The sequence below is a fragment of the Rhinopithecus bieti genome, unplaced genomic scaffold, assembly GCF_001698545.2.
Source record: "Rhinopithecus bieti isolate Rb0 unplaced genomic scaffold, ASM169854v2 scaffold_7684, whole genome shotgun sequence".
Taxonomy (NCBI): Eukaryota; Metazoa; Chordata; class Mammalia; order Primates; family Cercopithecidae; genus Rhinopithecus; species Rhinopithecus bieti.
Genome location: NW_016806071.1, coordinates 2,090,239 through 2,112,743, shown reverse-complemented (window position 1 = coordinate 2,112,743; position 22,505 = coordinate 2,090,239). Strand labels below are relative to the sequence as shown.

The 22,505-nt window shown below is 42.5% G+C and overlaps 1 protein-coding gene across 4 annotated transcripts; it reads left to right on the top strand.

Moving 5' to 3' along the window:
* Positions 1-33: 33 nt before the first annotated feature.
* LRRC42 (leucine rich repeat containing 42) lies at positions 34-22,179 on the top strand. 4 transcript variants are annotated; one of them, XM_017874531.1, is made up of 9 exons: positions 34-84; positions 1,222-1,255; positions 5,700-6,186; positions 11,853-11,984; positions 14,035-14,153; positions 15,707-15,795; positions 15,969-16,082; positions 20,298-20,382; positions 21,676-22,179. In XM_017874531.1, exons 3-9 carry the CDS (start codon positions 5,714-5,716, stop codon positions 21,948-21,950), a joined length of 1,287 nt encoding a protein of 428 aa, XP_017730020.1. In that variant the 5' UTR covers positions 34-84; positions 1,222-1,255; positions 5,700-5,713; the 3' UTR covers positions 21,951-22,179. The 4 variants fall into 4 exon arrangements, with proteins under 4 accessions (XP_017730020.1, XP_017730024.1, XP_017730022.1 ...); XM_017874533.1 differs by lacking the exon at positions 1,222-1,255 and adding an exon at positions 1,299-1,418 and having other exon boundaries at positions 70-84; XM_017874535.1 differs by lacking the exon at positions 1,222-1,255 and having other exon boundaries at positions 65-84.
* Positions 22,180-22,505: the final 326 nt, after the last annotated feature.

Sequence of the window (22,505 nt, the reverse complement as noted above, 5' to 3'; positions counted from 1 at the left end):
GCGGGGGCGGGGTGTTAGGGAGCGGCGGGGTGGGGGAGGGGAAGCCCGAGAGGACGGCGGGGCGCGGGTTGAGGGGAGGATGAGGTATATGGGTGTGGACGATGGGCTTAAGGGTGGCGTAGGGGTGCGGGGGCAGGCTATGGGGACGTGTTAGAATTGGGTTTTGGGGCCGGAGTGGGATAGGGAGCAGGATTAGCCTGGGTGGACTCGGGGAGAGGCACGCGTGGGGAGGGAGCGGAACGAAGGCATGCGTGGGGAGAGAGCGGGAAGAAGGAATGGGGAAAGAAAATGGGATTTTAGGGGTTCAGGGAGGAAAGGAGCTAGGATAGGAATAGAGAGGGTGGGGTCTTGGGGACAGGGAAGAAAAGTTGGGGGTGTGGAATGCCAAGTTGGGGATAGTGAGGCGTGAAGGAAGAGTGTCTTGAAGATTGAGAACAGAAGGCAAGGAAAGGGATGGAGAGATTGGGGTCCTAGGAGACGGAAGCCCCTAGAGTGGGAAGAAGGGAAGAATAGATGGTGGAGAGAAGGAGTGGGGGTGGAGGAGTGTGGGGAAGGAAAAGGAGGCAGGTGGAGGTTGGGAGATTGGAGGTTGGAAGGGTTGGGTCTGTGGAACAAGCAGGCCACCTTTCAGCAGGAGCACGGAAGGGCTGGAAGGGTCTGAGGGTTGAGGGGGGCAGGGGAGCTGAGGTGAGCGAAGGGAGTGGGGTTAGGATTTTTGGTGTGAGAAGCGCTAGAGTTGTTAAGAGTCACATTGTGGGAGAGATTGGCATGTTCTTGGGGGGCAGCAGGGAGCCTGAGAGAGGAAAAGGTATGGGTGAGAAGGCAGGTAGTAAAGTGCATATTGTAGGAAAAAAGTAGTGAGGAAAGTTGAAAATTGAAGAATGGGGACACACAGAACAATGAAGGTGGATTGTTGGTTATTGCTGGTTTAGAACTACCCATAGTTTAGTTTCTGTTTAGGTTTTTATTTAGAAATTTTTCCAAGAATACTACATTTTCAGATAAACTAAGTGTCTACAGCCTTGGGATGAAGGCCATGGATTGGCAGATGTTCTCCTGGTATATGGATGTAGCTCATTTTGGGCCTGGCAGAGGGAAGAAGGGAGGCCTCCTTGTAACTGTCCTGGCTCTGTTCCCACCAGCTCTTTCCCTAGATGTGCACCGGTTTTCGTTTTTTTTTTTTTTTTTTTTTTCAATCCTATCCCTCCCCCCTCCCCTTAGGCTTCAACCAGTGAATACTAGAGGGATCAAACAGGTGGGTGAGATTAATTTTTCACATTTTTTTTTCTATCCTTAAGGCTAATGTCATATTTTTAGTCTTGAGAAACAGCATCATGCCAAGGAAAGAGCTTGAGCTTTGGAGTAATGCGGCCCTGAGATTGAATTCTGGCTCTGCCACTTACTAGCTCTGTTCTAGAGTAAGTTATTTTATTTCCGTGGGTCTCTTTGTCTATTAAAAGGCAATACTGACCTCATAGGATCATTAGAGATTACATGAGATCACTTTATATAGTACCTAACACAGTGCTTGGCAACTGGTAGGTGCTTAATAAATGGTAGCCATCATCCAGTATCGTTAAACATCATAGTTATTCCTACAACTTACTGTTCTTAGGGGATTTTTATCTTATTTTATCTTCTGAAGTTAGGTATTTTCTTCTTCTTCTCTTCAAATTAGCTGTAGATTCAGCTCATAATTTTACCCTGTGGGCTCCCTGATAACCCCAGTTCACCTGACTGGGATCATCATGCTTTTTGCTTGGAAAACTGGATTCAAGGTCTAAAAAACTGTCATGTGTAGTATCAATAATTTTATCTGGCCTTTTTCAAGAAAGCAGTATAGAACTGAGTTTTTAATGTAATACAGCTATGTTTCATTCATTTGATGAAATGGTACACTTCGTGGTAACTTGGGCTCCCTTGTGGTGACCAAATGCTAGAACGTACATGATTATAATATTTTTCTATGCTGTCGTATGGGTTACAAAGCTGCCTTACTGTAGCAGGCTGGGAGACTATCAAAATGTCGCTGTTACTCTTGATCCAATATATAATACAGCTACTACGAGCTACATTGGACATTGTTATTGTTGTAGTGACTAAGTATTTTCATTTTTCAATTTGGATGGGGTTTTCACCATGGTTTAGAACAGGTCCATTTGTAATACACCACCCTGTACACCATCTTGTACATTAGTGAGGGTCAAATGAACCCAAGTAGAGAAGTTTTATGTAGAATTCTCTGGCCTTTCTGGTCCTTAGCCTTGAAGGGTTCAAATGTTAATTTAATGCTTAGATCATGTTATAGTACCTCATAGACTCTCAGGAAGCTCCTTTTTGAGAGAAGGCAGGATGTGCTGATTTAGTAGTAGAAATTAAAGGAGACCAGGCAGGATTCCTGAACCAAAGTCAATTCCTCCAGTGGCTTCTGGACAAATGATGTGGGTTTACTCTCCAGGAAAAAATTGTATTTATTTTTTCCTCATTTAGAAAGAGAAATGGTATTTGGTGGGTAATTTAAAGAAAAACAAACAAAAAATCAGAACCGTTCCCTTTTTTTGAAAATGATCCCCGGAAGCCAAAGCGTCCTGGATTTTGAGGAGCCCAGATTAGGGTCCTTACTCTAGTCCCAAGCTGCTTGTGCCCTCTGCTGGATGGAATCAGACTTCTAATTTTCATCTGAAGTGGTCACCCACCCAGCCATCCACCCATCCATTTGTCCATTTTACAACAGTGTTTGTGGAAGACACTATTAGGGGTGAGGGTTGGGGGCAGTACAGATGGGCAGACCCTGTTTCATTGCTCAGGGAGTTCACAGTGTATTCATCCACTATAATAGGGTATCTTCCATAGAATTTGTCTTTCTGTTGTTAAAATCACGTCAGTCCGTTTTAGGGCCATACCTAGCATCTGCTTTCTGATCTACAGGTAGAGTAGAGCTCTGAATGTTAAATGACAGGGATAAAAACCAAAGGACATCTGCTTTATTTTCTCAGTCAAAATTAAGGTCTGCAAGGTTGGAGGGTCCAGATGCTCACCCCTACTGGAAGAAGAGCTCAGAATAAATGAGGCATCTCCTTAGCAGCAGGCGCTGTAAATGCTGGCAAGAGAGAAGTATGGGTTATAAGAGCCAGCACTGTGACAGAATTTTTCCCCCCTGTTTTTTAGTTTAGTTGTCTCCCACCCCTTGTACTACCAGTAGCAATATACTCCCATCATCTGCTTTGCCTCTGCCACCTGCAGAATGGTCTGGCAAGTAGGGGAGGAGCCTGCAGCTGTTGCCTGGAAAAGGAGCTGGCTCCTAGCAACAGTATCAGCAGGCCCTGCAACTGAGAGCACTAAGTTTGTCCTTTGAGGTCTTACCTTTCCTTTCATACAGTTCAGCAAATACCTTTTGAGGGCTTACTTAGTACTAGGCACTATGTCAGGCCTGAGAAACATAGATGAATCAAATAAGTACCTTGCCTTCAAAAAGCTCACCACTCTGGGTACATTAACAAGTGAACAGACATAGTACATGGTTCTAAGTGCTATGCTGGAGAGACTGGGTGCTCTGGGAAAACCAGACAGGCACATACTGGTGCAGGGGTTAGGGAAGGTTTCCCAGAAGAGGGACGATGTTAATGATGAGTAGGAATTGGCTTGGTCAGGGAGGCAGAGCAGGATGTTCCAGCCGAAGGGAACAGAACGGGCAATGGCCAGTGGGACATGAGGGCATGGCCAGTTTACCTGGGTAGTATGACAGGGCCAGAGAGTAGGACATAAGGAAATGAGCGGGAAAGGGTGAGGCTCTAGAGCTAGGCAGAATACTCTTCTCTCGTGCTTTTATACACATAATTATCCTTGAGAGAAACATGGATAGTACTGATTCCCACACACAGGACCATTGTTTCATCTCCAGAGACTCGGCATTTTTGATCACGGACTTAAATGTGGCTGACACTCGTAAGTGGCTTCAGGGCCACATTGTGGCCCCACATTGATGCAGAAGAAGCTGAGTTGGTTCACTCTAAAACTCAATCAGATTCTTTTAGGGATATTATCAGGCCTGTATGATATTCTACCTCTCTTCTCCCTTTAAATTGTAGAAATGATCATCAAATAAATACCTTCATTTTATTTAACATAGCACTTTTTCATGTATTTTGAAATCTCACAGTTAGGAGGAAAACAAGTATTCCAGTTCTTGGGCACGTGATATTACCCACATGACTGCAGAAATGCCCAACTGTTTGACTTTTTTATGTTAAAACTGCCCTAATAGAACTTTAATAGATATGAAGCGTCCAAAGGCTAGAATAGCTTTTATGTAGCTCTTGTAGTGGAGGTGTTTATTTCTAGATTAAAAAAAAATCCTGTTACTTTTCGTCTTTGTAAAATTTAGCAAATGAGTAGACGTTGGTTGCACGCTATCTGCTCAGGGACTGTACGATGCCAGGGCACTGTGTTATAGAGTCTGCATGAATTCAACGTGGTTCCTCCTCTCAAGGAGCTCAAAGCAGCAGATGGCAGACTCAGAAACAAATAAACAGAACAGTGAACCAAGTGCAACCAAGAAGTTTGTGGACTGTGTCAAGCTAGCCAGGAAGTTATTTATTTCTAGTCTTTTCTGTGTGTAAACACGTTTTTTAAAAGTTTATAATTTTAATCACTTTATCACATTCCGTGGTACATATAAGTCATAACGTATTTATTAACATCCCAATTATTGGACATTTAGGTTGTTTTCCAATTGTTTTGCTAATATAAAATTGCTGCCATTAATTTACACATAAATGAATCTTTGCTGACATCTGTGACAACTTCCTTAGTGTGAATTTTTTTTTGTTTTGAGATGGAGTCTCGCTCTGTCGCCCAGGCTGGAGTGCAGTGGCCGAATCTCAGCTCACTGCAAGCTCCGCCTCCCGGGTTTACGCCATTCTCCTGCCTCAGCCTCCCGAGTAGCTGGGACTACAGGCGCCCGCCACCTCGCCCGGCTAGTTTTTTGTATTTTTTTAGTAGAGACGGGGTTTCACTGTGTTAGCCAGGCTGGTCTCGATCTCCTGACCTCGTGATCCGCCCGTCTCCCAAAGTGCTGGGATTACAGGCTTGAGCCACCGCGCCTGGCCCCTTAGTATGAATTTTAAAGATGAGATTTTGACTTGGGTTTTTTGTTGTTGTTGTTATTTTGGAGTTTTGCTCTTGTCACCCAGGCTGGAGTGCAATGAAACGATCTTGGCTCACTGTAACCTCTGTCTCCCGGGTTCAAGCGATTCTCTTGCCTCAGCCTTCCGAGTAGCTGGAACTACAGGCACGCACTCGGCTAATTTTTGTAATTTTAGTAGAGATGGGGTTTCACCATGTTGGCCAGGCTGGTCTCGAACTCCTGACCTCAGGTGGTCCACCTGCCTCGGCCTCCCAAAGTGCTGGGATTACAGGCATGAGCCTCTGCGTCCGGCCTTGACCTGGGTTTTGAAAGATGAGTAGGAGATGGCCAGATAAACAAGAAAAAGTGGAGAGTAGGAGGGGCATTCCAGGTAGAGGCAATAAAGGCAACCTCGAATGCCAAAGTTCCCAGGCAACTGGTAAGTTTTGCTTTTCCTAAAACAGCCACCAGTCCTGCCTGGTAGGCTTATAAAGCCCTGAGCACAGCAAGATGAAGTTACATGTTACAAATGGCATTTTAATTGGATTTGCTTCCCTGTGTCTTGCTTTCACAGTTGCTACCAAGGCAATGTCTTACTACCTCAGCTCAGAAAACCACCTAGACCCAGGGCCCATCTACGTGCGAGAAAATGGGCAGCTGCACATGGTCAATCTGGCTCTGGATGGTGTCAGGAGTAGCCTGCAGAAGCCAAGGCCTTTCAGACTATTCCCCAAAGGCTTTTCTGTGGAGCTTTGCATGAACAGGGAAGACGACACTGCACAGAAAGAGAAGACTGATCATTTCATCTTCACATATACCCGGGAGGGGAATCTTCGGTACTCCGCCAAATCCCTCTTCAGCCTTGTCCTGGGCTTCATCTCCGACAATGTGGATCACATTGATTCACTTATTGGCTTTCCTGAGCAGATTGCCGAAAAGCTGTTCTCTGCTGCTGAAGCCAGACAGAAATTCACTGAGCCAGGTGCAGGGCTGAGGGCTTTACAGAAATTCACTGAGGCCTATGGAAGTTTGGTGCTCTGCTCCCTGTGTTTGCGAAACAGGTGGGTGTTCTAATTAGGTTATTCAGTATTTTATTGAGTGTGTTAATTCTGTCAAGCTCTGGGGCTTAGTGGGCTCAGGGGCTTCCCTCATCAAATAGCACTTCAGTTTAGAACTTCCATATACAAAGTGAAAGACCATATTGAAAAACTCACTCTTCCTTCTCCTCACGTCTTAGACGAGCCGACACTTAACTTTATTCTGAAATCATTTTACAAGGATTAGTTGTCACAGCTTCTCCATTAAGTAGAAAATATTCTTCTACCAGCTTTCAAAGAGAAAATAGAAAAGACAAAATGTGATCTGCGAAATATCTCTTGATATGCTCTTGCAGATGGGGAGATTAGTATCCAGAGTTTTGGGGCCTGTTTTTGGTTTTCGGACCACTAAATACTGACCATTAGATAAAAAGTGACCTTAAAAGATTGGTTGATTAAAATTTCAAATATCCTAAAGTTTGGCAATTCTCAGATAAAGTCCCAACATTAAGGTCTATTGTCTAACAAAGCAGATATTTTTTCTCTTGTGACTTGCCTTTGCTCATGTGCTTTATTTAAATTTTTTACTCTACTATCATGTAAAAAGACTTTCAAAACATCTAATTTTAAACTTGCAAAAAACCATAAAAATATACATGGCAAACAATTTAAACACAAACACAGAGGGGCATAAAATGAAACAGAAGCCTTCTTCCTATCTTATCTCCAGTTTCCTCTCCCCAGAGACCAAATACTGTTACCAGTTTTTAAAATACTATTCTAGAGATGTTCTACACACATACATGTTTATGTAGTTCCCTTCTTTGTTATACAAATGGCAGCATGCTGCATACATTCTTATGGACCTTGCTTCACATAATTTGAAAATCATTTATCATCAATACTGGTAGGTTTTTTTTTTTCTTCTTCTTCTTCTTTTGAGACAGTCTCACTCTGCCACCAGGCTGGAGTGGCAGTGGCATCTCAGCTCACACTACAACCTCCAACCGCCTGGGTCAAGTGATTCGCCTGCCTCGGCCTCCCCAGTAGCTGGGATTACAGGCATGTGCTACCATGATTTTTGTATTTTTAGTAGAGACAGGATTTCACTATGTTGGCCAGGATGGTGTCGATCTCCTGACCTCGTGATCCGCCCACCTCAGCCTCCCAAAGTGCTGGGATTACAGGCGTGAGGCACCGTGCCCGGCCTACTTGTAGGTTTTTGAAATAGCTTTATTGTATACCACTGTATGAACTATTCTGTGATTAGACCTGAAAGGCAGCTTACCTTTTTTTTTTTTTTTGAGATGGAGTTTCGCTCTTGTTTCCTAGGCTGGAGTGCAGTGGCGCAATCTTGACTCACTGCAACCTCCGCCTCCCAGATTTAAACAATTCTCCTGACTCAGCCTCCTAAGTAGCCGGGATTACAGGCACCCACCACCATGCCCGGCTAATTTTTTGTATTTTTAGTAAATACGGGGTTTCACCACGTTGGCCAGGCTTGTCTCGAACTCCTGACCTCAGGTGATCCACCCGCCTTAGCCTTCCAAAGTGCTGGGATTACAGGCGTGAGCCACTGCGCCCAGCCGGCAGCTTACTATTAAGGTGCACAATCTGTATGAGCATTATAACAAGGGCTGAACAAAAAATGTATGTAAGAGAAAGCCGTATCTGAAAACAGAAGGTAAGCTCATATGCTTAATAAAAGAAAAATGGGCCGGGCGCGGTGGCTCAAGCCTGTAATCCCAGCACTTTGGGAGGCCGAGACGGGCGGATCACGAGGTCAGGAGATCGAGACCATCCTGGCTAACACGGTGAAACCCCGTCTCTACTAAAAAATACAAAAAACTAGCCGGGCGTGGTGGCGGGCGCCTGTAGTCCCAGCTACTTGGGAGGCTGAGGCAGGAGAATGGCGTCAACCCGGGAGGCGGAGCTTGCAGTGAGCTGAGATCTGGCCACTGCACTCCAGCCTGGGCGACAGAGCGAGACTCCGTCTCCAAAAAAAAAAAAAAAAAAAAAAAAAAAAAAAAAAATGATCTTTATTTAATCAGCTCATAGAATTAATGGTTTCACCACAGGCCAAATACTGTATTTTAAAAAGAAAAGACACAAACACATGTAGAAAAGGACAGAAACTTGGCTCATAAACTGAGCAGGCACCTTGAAAGCTCTGTCTCTGGGCTATGGTCTCAGTCGTGGCTGGGCTTGGAGCTGCTGCCAGTGGAAAGGAAAAAAATTACCTTGCCTAAAGGAAAAAGTCAAGCAATATTTCATTGTAGCTTATGCATTTAGAATACATTTTACCCTTCATTTTTTCTTCCAAGTTATTTATGTTCGTTGTTGAAAAGTTAGAACAGTGGCAAAATAGAATTGTGATGTAATCTTGTTTTAAAATTATTTTATGAAAGCAATATATACTATTTGGGGAATACATAAAATCGTAGTACTGAAAAATTCATAATCTCACATGATCATTTTCAAATATATTATTTTTATGCATTTGGGAATATATACTTTGTACAACTTGTATTCTGTTTTTTCCCCACCTACCTTTATAGCTTAATATTTCCCATGCTATTGAAAATGCTGTTTATCCATTTGCAATATCTGGATACTGCTGTAGTGGCAGATTGGTCGGATTGGAATGAGAATAGCACTTTTCATTCACATTTGATGAGGACATAAATTAGTGTAGCATTTCTGGAAGCAGTTTGGCAATATGTATCAAGAACCTTGAAAACATCCATACTGTTTGTTTGACCCATTAATTCTACTTACTAAAAATCTATTCTAATCCCTAATGTAATAATCAAAGACGGGAACAGATATTTTTACATAAGAGTGTTCATTGTAGTACTGTTTGTACGAGTGAAAGTCTAAAAACTAAGTGTTCAACAGTAGGGAATTGGTTAAGCAAATTATAGTATATTTATATGATGAAATATTATGTAACTATTAATATTCTAAGAAAGAGATTTTTAAAATGTATGTACTGCATGGATAGAAAGAAAAAAGAAACCTACCAAAAAGTAGTCTAGATGGTGGGATTGGAATTGATTTTATATTCTCTATACTTTTCTGTATTTTATTTTTTTCGATGAAAGTGATACATTATCAGAAAATGTAAGAAACATTTACATTTATATAATCAGAAAATATAGGAAACTTTTTTTTTTTCTTTTTGAGACAGGGTTTCACTCTGTTTCTCAGGCTTGAGTGCAGTGGCGTGATCTTGGCTCACTGCAGCCTCCGCCTCCCAGGTTCAGGTGATTCTCCCACCTCAGCCTCCCAAGTAGCCAGTACTACAGGCGCCTGCCACCGTGCCCAGCTAGTTTTTGTATTTTTTGGTAGAGATAGGGTTTCACCATGTTGACCAGGCTGGTTTCGAACTCCTGACCTCAAGTGATCCACCCACCTCAGCCTTCCAAAGTGCTGGGATTACAAGCGTGAGTAACCACGCCCAGCCAGAAAATATAGGAAACATTTTTAACATAATCTTTTAGCCCATATTTTATTGCTGCAATTCCATACTTGACTGTCTCATTCAAGTGTAAGACTTTGAATTGTGATCCAAACCCCTCTTCTTTTGAATCCTTGAAGGAAAATAGAGGGCAGGAAATTTGAGGTTGCATTTGCAATCCAGGGCTGTAGCTGCAGTCCAAGAGGTTTTGTCAGCACAAAGGGGTTCAGGTCTAAAGTAATGAGCTTGAAAAAATAAATGAAAATAAAATAACTGGGTAGGTGCAGGCACTTGCTATCTTGGGGTTAAGTCACAAAGCTACCTGCCAGAAGCAAGTGTCTTCGCAACTGGATTCCAACCTTACGAAAACTCTCTTTGTGTTGAAACCCCAGTGTTTTTAATCCCGCTGGTGGTCACGGGGAGGCAAGTATGTTTTCCTTAAAATACCACCTTTTGTTATTGACATAATAGTAATAGCTACTATTTCATGAGGTCTTGCAAGATGCCATGGAATTTTAAAATGTTATTTCTCTTTTTCTCAATAATCCTGAAAAGAAGTAATCATTGGCCCCATTTTGTAGCTGGAGAAATTGAGGGTCAGAAAGGTTAAGTAACTGTCTCACAATCACACAAGTAATTGGGCTGTTAGAATCCAAACTCAGATCTGGTCTGTGCTCTTTCTATTGCCTTTCCACTGTACCGTTCTGAACCCTTTAAGGGAAAATTTGGAAGACTGGTTGCAAGCAAGAACCTAGAGCTTTATGTCCTAGATTAGCATCTAGTAGTGTCTGTGGCCTAACACGTTTGTTCCTCAACCTTGAGTTTCGTAATGTTTCTTAATCACATTACACAGTGTTATGTCCCTTGCAGAGAACCCTTGTTTCAGAATTACTAAAAATCTTTTGGTTAATTGATCAAAGGATATGTGTTTTCCTTTCTCTGATTGCCAGTAATCCCCTAAATCCCCATTAACACACTTCAACTCTGTGATTGGAAGGTGAAAAACAGCAGCTGTATTTACAGTGCAATTAAAATACATCTGAGTAAATAAGGCTCTTTTGTGTACCCAGCTGAGCTCGATCTCCAGACAGCTTAGATTCTACCCTTTAAAGGGGTATCAGTGCCTCAGGCCATCTGTACCTAGCAGCCAGGCCAGTCATTAGTTTGAGTACATCTTTTTTTGTTTGGAAGTAGGAAGAAAAGAGATTAACTCCCCTCTTGCCCTCTGATTATTCCATCCTGTTTTTGGCTGTTGTGATCCTGCTGATGGAAGAGAGGTGTGAACTCTTAGGTGTAACCCCACTGATCCTAACACACCATCTTACTGTGGAAACTTCTAGACATCCAAGAGGAAGGTGGATGAGAGAGGCCTGCTCTTGCCACAAGTCAGTTTCCCTGTCCTCTTAGGTTCCACTCCTCTCCATTTCCTGTCACACCTAATCCCTTTCATTTTTTCTCACTGACCTCATCTGAGATAGATGAACCACTAGAAAGCAGGGCGGAGGCCCCAGCCTGGGCTGTGGAATGCTGTTTTGATCTCCTTTCCCTCTCCAGAGGCTTCCCTAATGCTTCCTGATAACAACTTGGCAAGGTGCTACAACGTTATTAAGTTGCTGGAGCTCAGGGTTTGTCTTAATATCCATCTAGACCGGAGTGAGTCCTTGTAGCAGTCTTGCTGTACATACTTTTGGAGTAAAGTTAGGGTAACAAAGGCACAGGGGAGTGTTCAGGAAAGATAAAATGTGATGTGCCAAATATCTCTTGGTGTGTTCTTGGGGATATGCAGATTGGAAACCAGAGTTCTTGACCTTGCTCCAGGTTTCAAATCACAGGATGTTGAGCGTTAGATTAAAAGCAACTTTAAAAGAATTAGTAATTAAAAATTTGAGTATCCTAAAGTTTGGAAATTCTCAGGTAAGGTCCCAACACCAATGCCAAGGTGTCTGTCTGATAACAAAGCAGATGTCTTCACTTGTGACTTACCTTTGCTAATATACTTTTTTAAATTTATTATTCAGAATTTTATTTCACCATCACATAAAAAGATGTTCAAGGCATTTACTGATTAAAAACTTCAGGCTTTGCCCTGATAGTAATTAGTGAAGTCTGCTTATTCCATAGTATTGTGTCCTGATGGGGTGGTGGGATATTGACTATGATAGAAATCCGCAAATGGTAATGCTTTAAGAGGAGTGGGGGGAAGCTATTGATTGTTTTCCATGCTTTATAGGTATCTGGTGATTTCAGAAAAACTTGAGGAAATTAAGTCTTTCCGGGAGCTGACCTGCCTGGATCTTTCGTGTTGCAAGCTTGGAGATGAGCATGAACTTCTAGAACATCTCACCAATGAAGCCCTGTCTAGGTACTGACCTGTCACCACTTGCAGATGAATTGTTTCAGTATTGTTTTAAAGGCTGTTCCAACAGGATTATCTTCAGGAGTGCTGATTACTTCCTATTCTTATGTTGATTTGCTTATTTTTTTCTAAAACATTTTCAATCTCCATTTACTTGGTACAAGCAATATGGATTAGACAACCCTTAGAAAGTCAGTCAGTTGACTCAAGTCAGTTAGTTGATTCTCTTTTTCTAAGTAACTTTTATTTAAACATGTAATACTTGAAGCTACCTGGGTTGAAAATGGTTTTGCCCTTTATTTATTTATTTATTTATTTATTTTGAGACAGTTTCGTTTTTGTTGCCCAGGCTGGAATGCAATGGCATGATCTCAGCTCACCACAACCTCCACCCACCGGGGTTCAAGCGATTCTCCTGCCTCAGCCTCCCAAGTAGCTGGGATTACAGGCATGCACCGCCACGCTCAGCTAATTTTGTATTTTTAGTAGAGACAGGGTTTCTCCATGTTGGTCAGGCTGGTCTCGAACTCCTGACCTCAGGTGATCCGCCTGCCTTGACCTCCCAAAGTGCTGGGATTACAGGCGTGAGCCAATGCACCCAGCCCTATTTATTTATTTTTTTAGATGGAGTCTTGCTTTTATTGTCCAGGCTGGAGTGCAGTGGTGCGATCTTGGCTCACTGCAACCTCCACCTCCCGGGTTCAAACTATTCTCTTACCTCAGCCTCCTGATAGCTGGAATTATAAGCGCCTCTCACCACGCCAGCTAATTTTTGTACTTTTAGTAGAGACGGGGATTTTGCCATGTTGGCCAGCCTGGTCTTGAACTTCTGACCTCAGGTGATCTGCCCGCCTCGGGTTTTGCCCTTTTTTATCCAGTCCTAGTTTATTCTAGCAAGGGATGAGACATTATACCATAGTCAATAATCATTATCGTTTGCTGCTTTAACTATCAATGAGCTACAACTATAAAGAAAATGAGCTATTAAAGACAGCCAAAGAAATTATTTTCAGAAACCATGATTTAAAGAAATAGCCCAGTTCATACCATTCATAAATAGTCTGACTGATCTCAGGTTATTCTGGCCAACAAAGAGGAGGACAGATTGATTCCTCTGTGGTTTTATAAACACCCAGAACAACAGCATTACAATCCTGGGTCTAACCTGCTACCTGAGGCCTGCTCCTGACAGTGACACCTACCTACTGCCCCATAAAAAGATACTGTTGTGGGAGCCTAGCCAGCACCAAGGCTCAGATTTCTTATGTGAAAACGGAGCATATTAATACACCAATTCCAGCTTAGCAGCAGATGGATTGGGTTATGGGTATATTTTATTAACCCAATCTGAAAATCTAGATTGATAAAGCTGGTTAAATTTAGAGGATTGTGTGCTCTGCAAAAATAATTCTCATAGGAGTTCTTTAGCAGCCTTTCCTGACATATTTAGAATGTTTTTGATTTTCACACGATGTGTCAGAAAAGCAGCTTTTGTTTTAAAGTGTATTTATCCCCTTAGTGGAAGTCCATTTATTCAACAGTATACCTTTAGTGCCCTCTGCCCTCTGAAATTAGTACTGCATGACACTAAATTAACCCTCACTTGGTAACTGAAGCGGCACCAAAAAAACTTTTTTTTTTTTTTTTTTTGTGAGGCAGGCTCATGTTCTGTCTCCTGGGCTAGAGTGCAGTAGTGTGATCATAGCTCACTGCAAGCTTTGAAATCCTTGGTTGAAGCCATCTTCCTGCCTCAGCCTCCCAAGTAGCTGGGACCACAGGTACACAGCACCTTGGCAAGCTAATTTTAAAATTTCTTTTGGTCTCTAACTCCCAGGCCCAAGTGATCCTCCAGCCTCAGTCTTCTAAAGTGCTGACATGACAGGCGTGAGCCACCATGCCCAGCCCAAAAGAGCTTAACTCTGTTAAATGCATTGGGTATGAAATAGCAAGAGGTAGGGGATATGTCGTATTTTTAAATGAAAATGTTGAAAGCATGTTTTTATACCTAGATTGTCTCAAACTCTGAGTAATTTATGTATGCACTTTGTTGCCCTAGTGTAACTCAGCTCCACCTGAAGGATAATTGTTTATCTGATGCTGGGGTGCGGAAGATGACAGCACCAGTTCGAGTGATGAAAAGAGGCCTTGAGAATCTAACGTTATTAGACTTATCATGTAAGTTTTCTTTGAAATTATAGATTATTTTAATGTTGGAAGAATGGCCTTAGAGATCATCTTGTTCTTCCCCTTCATTTTAGAGGTAAGAAAGGAAAGGTGACTTTCCTGGGTGCCATAGAAACTTGGTGGCAGAGCAGGACCGAGGCCAGAGACTCTTGACTCCTGGTCAAATGACTTCTCCAGCATGTACCACCTCTTTAGGGTAGGAAAAACCCTTTCACATTCATCCATGCCACTCGCTGTGTGCAAACAGAGATACCTTTCATCATATTCATTGCATACTTAAAGGACTTTTGACTCATCTTTATTTTCCTTGAGCCTCTGATCCTTGGTATTTGTCAGCTAGGTCCTTTTTATCAATGTTTGCCTGATGAAAAGCTGGATGAATGGATAACTTACTCGAATTAACCAGACATTGACTCCAATGGTAAGAGGTTGACAGAGATCATTTACAATTGAACTGAGCATCCATTGACTCTATGGCAGGACAGTATGGTGCCAAAAGAATAGAAAGAGCGGCCGGGCGCGGTGGCTCAAGCCTGTAATCCCAGCACTTTGGGAGGCCGAGACGGGCGGATCACAAGGTCAGGAGATCGAGACCATCCTGGCTAACCCAGTGAAACTCCGTCTCTACTAAAAAATATAAAAAACTAGCCGGGCGAGGTGGCGGGCGCCTGTAGTCCCAGCTACTCGGGAGGCTGAGGCAGGAGAATGGCGTAAACCCCGGAGGCGGAGCTTGCAGTGAGCTGAGATCCGGCCACTGCACTCCAGCCTGGGCGACAGAGCGAGACTCCGTCTCAAAAAAAAAAAGAATAGAAAGAGCAGGGGTTTGAGGTCCGAGGACCCTTCTTGCTCTGCCTCTTTTACTACCAGTTATATACCTTTGGACCCGTTACTTAACCACTTCGAGCATTGGTTTTGGCCTTTGTAAAATGAGGATAATAATGAATGTCCTGTCTGCCTCCCAGGGAAGTGTATTCATTCACCAGATATTTTCTGAGCATCTATAATGTGCCAGGCACTATGCTTATGGCCTTGAGGACTTGATGCTAAGTGTAGTACTCTCTGACGTGAGAAAGTAATATATAAGAAAGGATTCTGAAAAGAATGCAAGTTGGTAAGAGTGGTGATAGTATCTGTGTCTAAGTTCCCTTGAATATCTTTTTAAAATAAATAAATGCTTTTACTTTGGAGGTGAAATGGCCATGAATAAAGTATGATGAACCATTTTAATACGTGTTTATATAATGTTTTCATATGGTTCCAAATTAAACCCTTTGGGATAACTACCTGGTTCATTTATTTTTCTGCTCATCCCCAACTCCTAGAAAGTAAGAGCTGTAAAGGATCTTTAAGGATCATTGAGTGTAGTTCTTCTATATTACGAATAGTAAAGATCAGACTTCTGTATTTAATTTACTTTGAAAAGTTTGCCAACTCAAATGTTTTGTAGTTTATCATTGCCTGGACTTTTTTCTGAGCTTATTTTTGGTTGTCATTTTAACAACATTTATATAGTAACAGAATGCTACCTTGTTTTTGACATCTAGGTAACCCTGAGATCACAGATGCAGGCATTGGATACCTCTTTTCTTTTAGGAAACTAAACTGCTTAGATATCTCAGGGACAGGGCTCAAGGTAAGACTTTTGGTTCCTTTGCTCATTTTTCTAGACTCAGCAATTTGATATTTTGCCTGTGCTAATTGGTATTTAGAAAGGGCTGGTATTTTTGATGATCTTTATTTACTACTGGAAGCAAGTAAGAATTAACCAAATGCATTTGCATTTCTGATCTGTCTCTGCCTCACTAGGACATCAAAACCGTCAAGCACAAGCTCCAGACCCACATAGGCCTTGTTCACTCCAAAGTGCCTTTGAAGGAATTTGATCATAGTAACTGCAAGACAGAGGGCTGGGCTGACCAGGTACTCCAGATTTTTCTTCCATGCTGTTGATGCAGCTTTTCATCTTAATTCCAAGTGTCTTATCCAACACATTGAACAAACAGTAATCCACTTGGTATTCCTTGGCTAAATTGTCATCTTCATGTCAAATTGGAGACACTGATGGGCTATAACTGGCCCATATACTTAAAGAATTGATGCCAGACCTTATATCTCATGCTCTGGTCACTAGATTGTGCCTTATCTTTACTGGACCTAGGAGAAAATGTCATCTTACAAATGACTCAGAAAATAAGTGAATTCTGGCTTGCTATACAGAAAAGCAGTCTGACCCAACTTCAGAAGGACGGATTCTCTTAGTAGTGTGTATATACAGGAGAGAGAATAAACTCTGGTGTCATGCAAATAAGGATTCAGATATGATTCTTCTCTCTCTTTTGGGAAAGTTTCTCACCTCCCACAGCCTTAGTGAGGAGGTGTTTCTCGTGCCCCTCTCTCACTGAGTCTTACCAGTGAGACAACTTTACTTTGACTCTGTTTTGTCTTGATGGTCTTTCTTCACTTGGTAAAATACAGACTTAAGTGAGATTCAGAGTCTTCTATGTAAGTTGGAAGTGAGAAAGTAACCAAGTAGGACAGCACAAGTAGATGTCACCTTCCCTGTGACTGGTGCCTTTCTCCCTTAGACGCTTTTAACCAGTGTTTCTTGGTAGAGGCCTAGAGGACCCACCAAAATATCCAGGATCCCTTCTTAGCTTCAAGCCATAATGCGTAATGGTAGAACTGTCTACCTGCTGGATTGTAGCATCACCTCTCCACAGTAAGCAGGGAGACTGGTGAGTTGTGTTTCAGAAGCACACTGAGCTTGGTCCAGAACATGCGTGATGAAATAATTACCATGGTGCATTGCCAGACAAAGTTTCTAGTGCTGTATGAGACCTAGATGCATCCAGTGGACTTGGGACAGGTGTGGGATGCTCTTACAAAGGCTTGCTGCAGTTTGATAACAGGTGACATGGTGGAAAGAGCATAGGCTGTGGAGCCAGAAAGACCTGGGCACGGAATCCTGGCTCAGCAGCCCAATAGCTGTACAACCTAAAGCAACTTTCAGTCTCTGTCTCATCCATAAAGTGCAGAAACCAGGCTCTCTCTTGAGCAGGGCTCGGGAAGGATCAAGTAGAACACCTGACAGCCTGACCTGAGAGTAAGTTGACGACCAGTGCAGTCCTGCCCTCCACCCTCCGCTCGGCCCCTAAGGACTTGGTAGCAGTGCTTTGCTTTGCTTATGACTTGGGGATCTGTTATTGAAACTGTTGCAGACTGACTCCACTCACTTGCCCTCATTCTTGTCTCACAGGGGTCCACTTAATTCCCTATTTCTGTCTCAGAATTTCTCCATTTCTTCAACCGTATTCCACTTCCCTCCTATTGGACAGAATAAGTACGCTCCTTTATTCTAGTCACAAGCCCTTTTTTTTCTTTTTTTAAAAAATTTTGTTCCTGAAGATATCCAGTTTCCCTTGTGATATTTACTAATAATGATTTTTCCCTCCTGCCCCTGCCCACCACATCTTCATTTGTCCCTCTTTGTTGTCCATCTGCTTTCTGTAGATAAATGCAAGGTGTCCTTATTCTAGCGTGGTTCTCATTCCCCAGTGCAGCTGTGCATTGTTTCCTGTCCAGTCTGCCCCATCCCCTCGGTGCCTACTCAGTTCTTACTCCCTTGCGACTTAGTTCTGGCCTCCCCTGCTCTCCTGACAGGGTCCTCTTGAAGGTGGGTGGTGATATTCTTTACCTTCCTTGGCTTTCCTGCAGCATTTAATAGAAACATGCATGCCTTATTATTTTTCTCTGGGCCTCTCTCCTGGCTCTCCCCCAGCTTTCTCACTCTTCTGGCTGTGGCTGGTTCCTCTTTCTTCCTCTCCTCTTCTCCCACATCTCCACACTCCCCAGGTGCTCTTTCAGTGTTCTTAGAGCTCCAGCTGTCCTTGCGAGGATGACTCTGCATTCCTCTCTAGACACTAGACCCATTCCCAAGTATCCTCTGTAAATCTCCACCTGCCATCTCAAATTCAGCTTGTCCCAAACCAAACTCATTTTCTTCTTCCCCATCCCCGACCAGCTCTTATGGACATTCTTATTTCTGTTTAGTGGAAGGAAGCACCATTTTCCCTATTGCTCACTGAGTCAACACGTTTGATTAATCCATCCTGGTGTTCCCTGAAATCCATTCCCATTTTTATCACCAGGAAATTATAGAAGAGATGGCGACTAATATTTATTAAGTGCCTTTTGTGTGCCAGACACTGTGCTAAACTCTTTATGTATGTTATCTTGTTTAATCCTTAAAATAGCCCTATGGAGTGTGTACTGTCGTTGGTCCTTACAGATGAAGAAATTGAGACTAAGACATCACTTGCCATGGGTCCCCTGGCAATTAAGTAGTGGAACCAACTCTGGAACTGGTTTTTTGTTTGTTTTTAAATAGAGATGGCGTTTCACCATGTTGCCCAGGCTGGTCTCGAACTCCTGGGCTCAAGGAATCCTACCGCCTCGGCCTCCCAAAGTGCAGAGATTACAGGTGTGAGCCACTGTGCCTGGCCTGGAACTGTATTCTTTTTTTTTTTTTTTTTTTTTTGAGACAGAGTTTTGCTCTGTCGCCCAGTCTGGAGTGCAGTGGCATGATCTTGGCTCACTACAACCTCCGCCTCCCGGGTTCGAGTGATTCTCATGCCTCAGCCTCCCGAGTAGCTGGGACCACCATGCCTGGCTCAATTTTGTATTTTTTAGTAGAGACAGGGTTTCATCATGTTGGCCAGCCTGGTCTCGACTGCGATCCGCCTGCCTCGACCTCTCAAAAGTGCTGGGATTACAAGTGTGAGCTACTGAGCCTGGCCTGGAACTGTATTCTTAAATTCAGTGTTGTACTGCCTATGTCCTGAAAATGTTTTTCTTGACCTTTTTTATGGTTGTTTCATTACATTCCATAATAAAAAAATACTAAATTTAAAGTTCTTGTTATTCATGGTATATTGAGATGATCATTAGCTTTTCTTTTCTTTTTTTTTTAGACGGAGTCCACTCTGCGCCCAGGGTCTTGAATGCAGGGCATGGAATCCAGCTTCCATGGCCAAGGCTCCGCTCCCTGGGTTCCACCATCTCCCTGCTCAGCCTCCTGAGGTAGGCTGGGCTACAGGGCCGCCCGCCACGCCCAGCTAATTTTTTTGTAATTTTTAGTAGGACCAGTTTCACCCTGTTAGCCAGGGGGATGGTCTTATTCTCCTGACCTCGTGAATCCGCTTGCCTTGGGCTCCCAGTGCTGGGATTAACAGGCGTGAGGCCACCGCGGCCCAGCTTAGCTTTTTCTTTTATGTATATTTATATTCACGCATATTTCTTTTTTTTTTTTTTTTTTTTGGAGGACTGAGTCTCGTCTGTGCCAGGGCTGGAGTTGCAGTGGCGTATTCTCAGCTCACTGCAATCTCCGCCTCCCAATTCACGGCCATTCTCCTGCCTCAGCTCCCCGGGTAGCTTACTAAACCAGGCCCGCCCGGCCACCATGCCCAGGCTTAATTTTTTTGTGTGTTTTTTAGTAGAGACGGAGTTTCAACTGGTTAGCAGGGATGGTCTCGATCTCCTGACCTTGTGGATCGCCCACCTCGCCCACCTCGACCTCCCAAAATGCTGGGATTACAGGCATGAGCCACTGGGCCCAGCCACTTATTTCTAAAAGAATTGGTAGCAGCTTATAATAAAAATATATTTGTAACAGTTTAAAAAGTAAAACCTGATCATGATATGTTATGAGAGTATGGAAACATGGATGTTTTACATACAAGAGTTTGAGTTATAATTGGAGTATTTTAAGGTACGAGAGTAAGTCTAGAAATGTGTGGAAAGTGTTATGACTAAAGTTTTTAAGTTTTAGTATTTAGTTTAAGGATATGTAATTTATGTCCAGCTTGGAATAAAGATGAAAATAGGGAAATCAGCTTTATAGATTTCCCTTAGTCATGCAGATACATGTATCCAACGTGTTTGCATTCCGACTCAACTCCTGCATTAGAACAGAAAACTCAGACTTGACTTGGTTCTTATTCTTATCACCAGGCATCTGAAGTAAAATTTCCCAGAGGGGTTTGTGTTCATGGAGAGGGAAAAGGGGGGAACAAGAAAGGCTTGAGATTAAAATCTCGAGATTTTGTTTGGATTCAAATCTTTCCAAATATGTTTCAGATCGTTCTGCAGTGGGAGCGTGTGACTGCGGAAGCTGTGAAGCCACGGGAAACCTCAGAGCCTAGAACGGCAGCTCAGCGCTTCTGTGAGAAATTCCCTTTCCTTTGAAGTTTTTTGCCCTTTATTTGCATCCTTAAAGCAGTTTTACCTGTTTTCCCTCCTTGGAAAAATTAATTATGGTAGTATTGGCTTATTTATGATCACCAAGACTTGTATTCCCTTAGCATAGCTTACGGTGTAAGTTCACACTTAGCTTTGAGCATCAGCACCAGGAAGACAGCTCTTTAAAATTACTTACTTATGTACCATCTTGTTCCAAAAAAGATTTGTGGTGGTACAAAAGTAGATAGAATACAGAAGATGAAAAAGGAATTAAGTGTAGCCAGAAGTTGGAATCAGCCCAGGTGTCCATCAACAGGTAAATGGATAAACAAAATGTGAAATATACGTACAATGTATTTCAGGCTTTAAAAGTAAGGAAACTTTGACACAACGTGGATGAGCCTGCAAGATGTTACGCTAAGCAAAATAAGCTAGTCACAAAAGGACAAATACTGTGTGATTGTTCTTGTATAAGGTACCTAGAATAGTTAGATTCATAGAACAAGCAGAATGGTGGTGGTGACTAGGGAGGTGGGGGTGGCACAGGCAGAAATAGGGAGTTATTGTTTAGTACGTACAGAGTTTCATTTGTACAAGGTAAAGAGAGTTCTGGAGATGGATGGTGATGATTACACAACAATGTGAATGTCCTTAATACCGCTGACTGTACACTTAAAAATGGCTCAAATGGTAAACTTTATGTTATGTATATTTTATCATGATTTTAAAAGAGAAGGAATTGATGAAATCAAAGTGAAGAAAATATAAAGGTACAAAGTAAGAATCCAGGGCATACCAAAAAAATGTAAAATAGGTTATATCGTTTGCTCTTTGGCCCTTAGAAGACAGAGTCAAATCCAGATTTCAAATAATGAAGACTAACATTTTGGGGGCTTTTAGTGTGTGTCAAGTATTGTGCTAATCACTTTATGTACATTATTTCATTTATCTTCATATTACTCTTATGAAATAGGTTTTGTATCCATATAGAGGTGATTAAACAGAATTTCAGACAAGTCACTTGCCCACGGTCACTTCTAGGAAGAGGCAGATCTAGGATTTAAATCCAAATCTGTCAAACTGTAGTATGAGTCTTTGCCTTCAACCTATGCCTGCATGCATACCACAGCGACCTTACAGGGCACTCAAGGCAAAATGCAGTCAATGCAGGTATCACCCTGTTTGGGCCTTTGTCATATCCCTGGGGGTATCCTAGACTGATAAGGGGATTAGCATGCCAGTGTAGTGAACTCATCACCCTTCACTTCTGTCACAGATGGGAAGCGGTCTCGAGCAGAAGCCCCACTGAAGTGTCCCCTGGCAGACCCCCACATGAACTCTTCTGAGAAACTCCAGTTCTATAAAGAGAAAGCCGCAGATTGCCACGGGCCAGTGTTGAAACACGAAGCTGTCTCAAGCCAGGAGTCAAAGAAGAGCAAGAAGAGACCTTTTGAGGAGTCAGAGATAGAACAGAATAACTCTTCACAACCTTCAAAGCAGAAATATGTGTGTCTTGCTGTGGAAGACTGGAACTTGTTAAATTCCTATTGATTAGTAGATACAGGTTGACCTTTCTCTGGCCCCCAGCTCTAATGTTTGAGTAAAGGAGACTGAGGATGATTTACTTTTTGTTTGAATTTACCTATGGCATTAGCATAGCAAGCAGATATTTCTACTTTTGTGGTGGGGGAGGGGAATGCTATGGAAGTATGTAATAATTTCTAATGTATATTTTCAATACATAGTAATTTTTTCAAATAAACATTTTTGCTGTGCTTAAGTTCTGCTTGTGGATTATAGATTGGAGCTGCAGGAAATAACATGTTGGTCTGGGATGGAAGGCCAGTGAACTAGCAAAACAGCTTAGCATACCTCAGGGACAGTGCAGATTTCGTTCCAGACCCCCGCAGTAAAGCAAGCACTAAAGTGAGCCACCAGACTTTTTCATCTCCTAGTGCATATAAAAGTTATGTTTACACTACATAACAGTCTATTAGATATGCGATAGCATTGCCTCCAAAAAACAAAAAAAAAGTACATACCCTAATTTTAAAATATTTTATTGCTGAAAAAAAAAAGAAAATGCTAACAATTATCTGAGCCTTT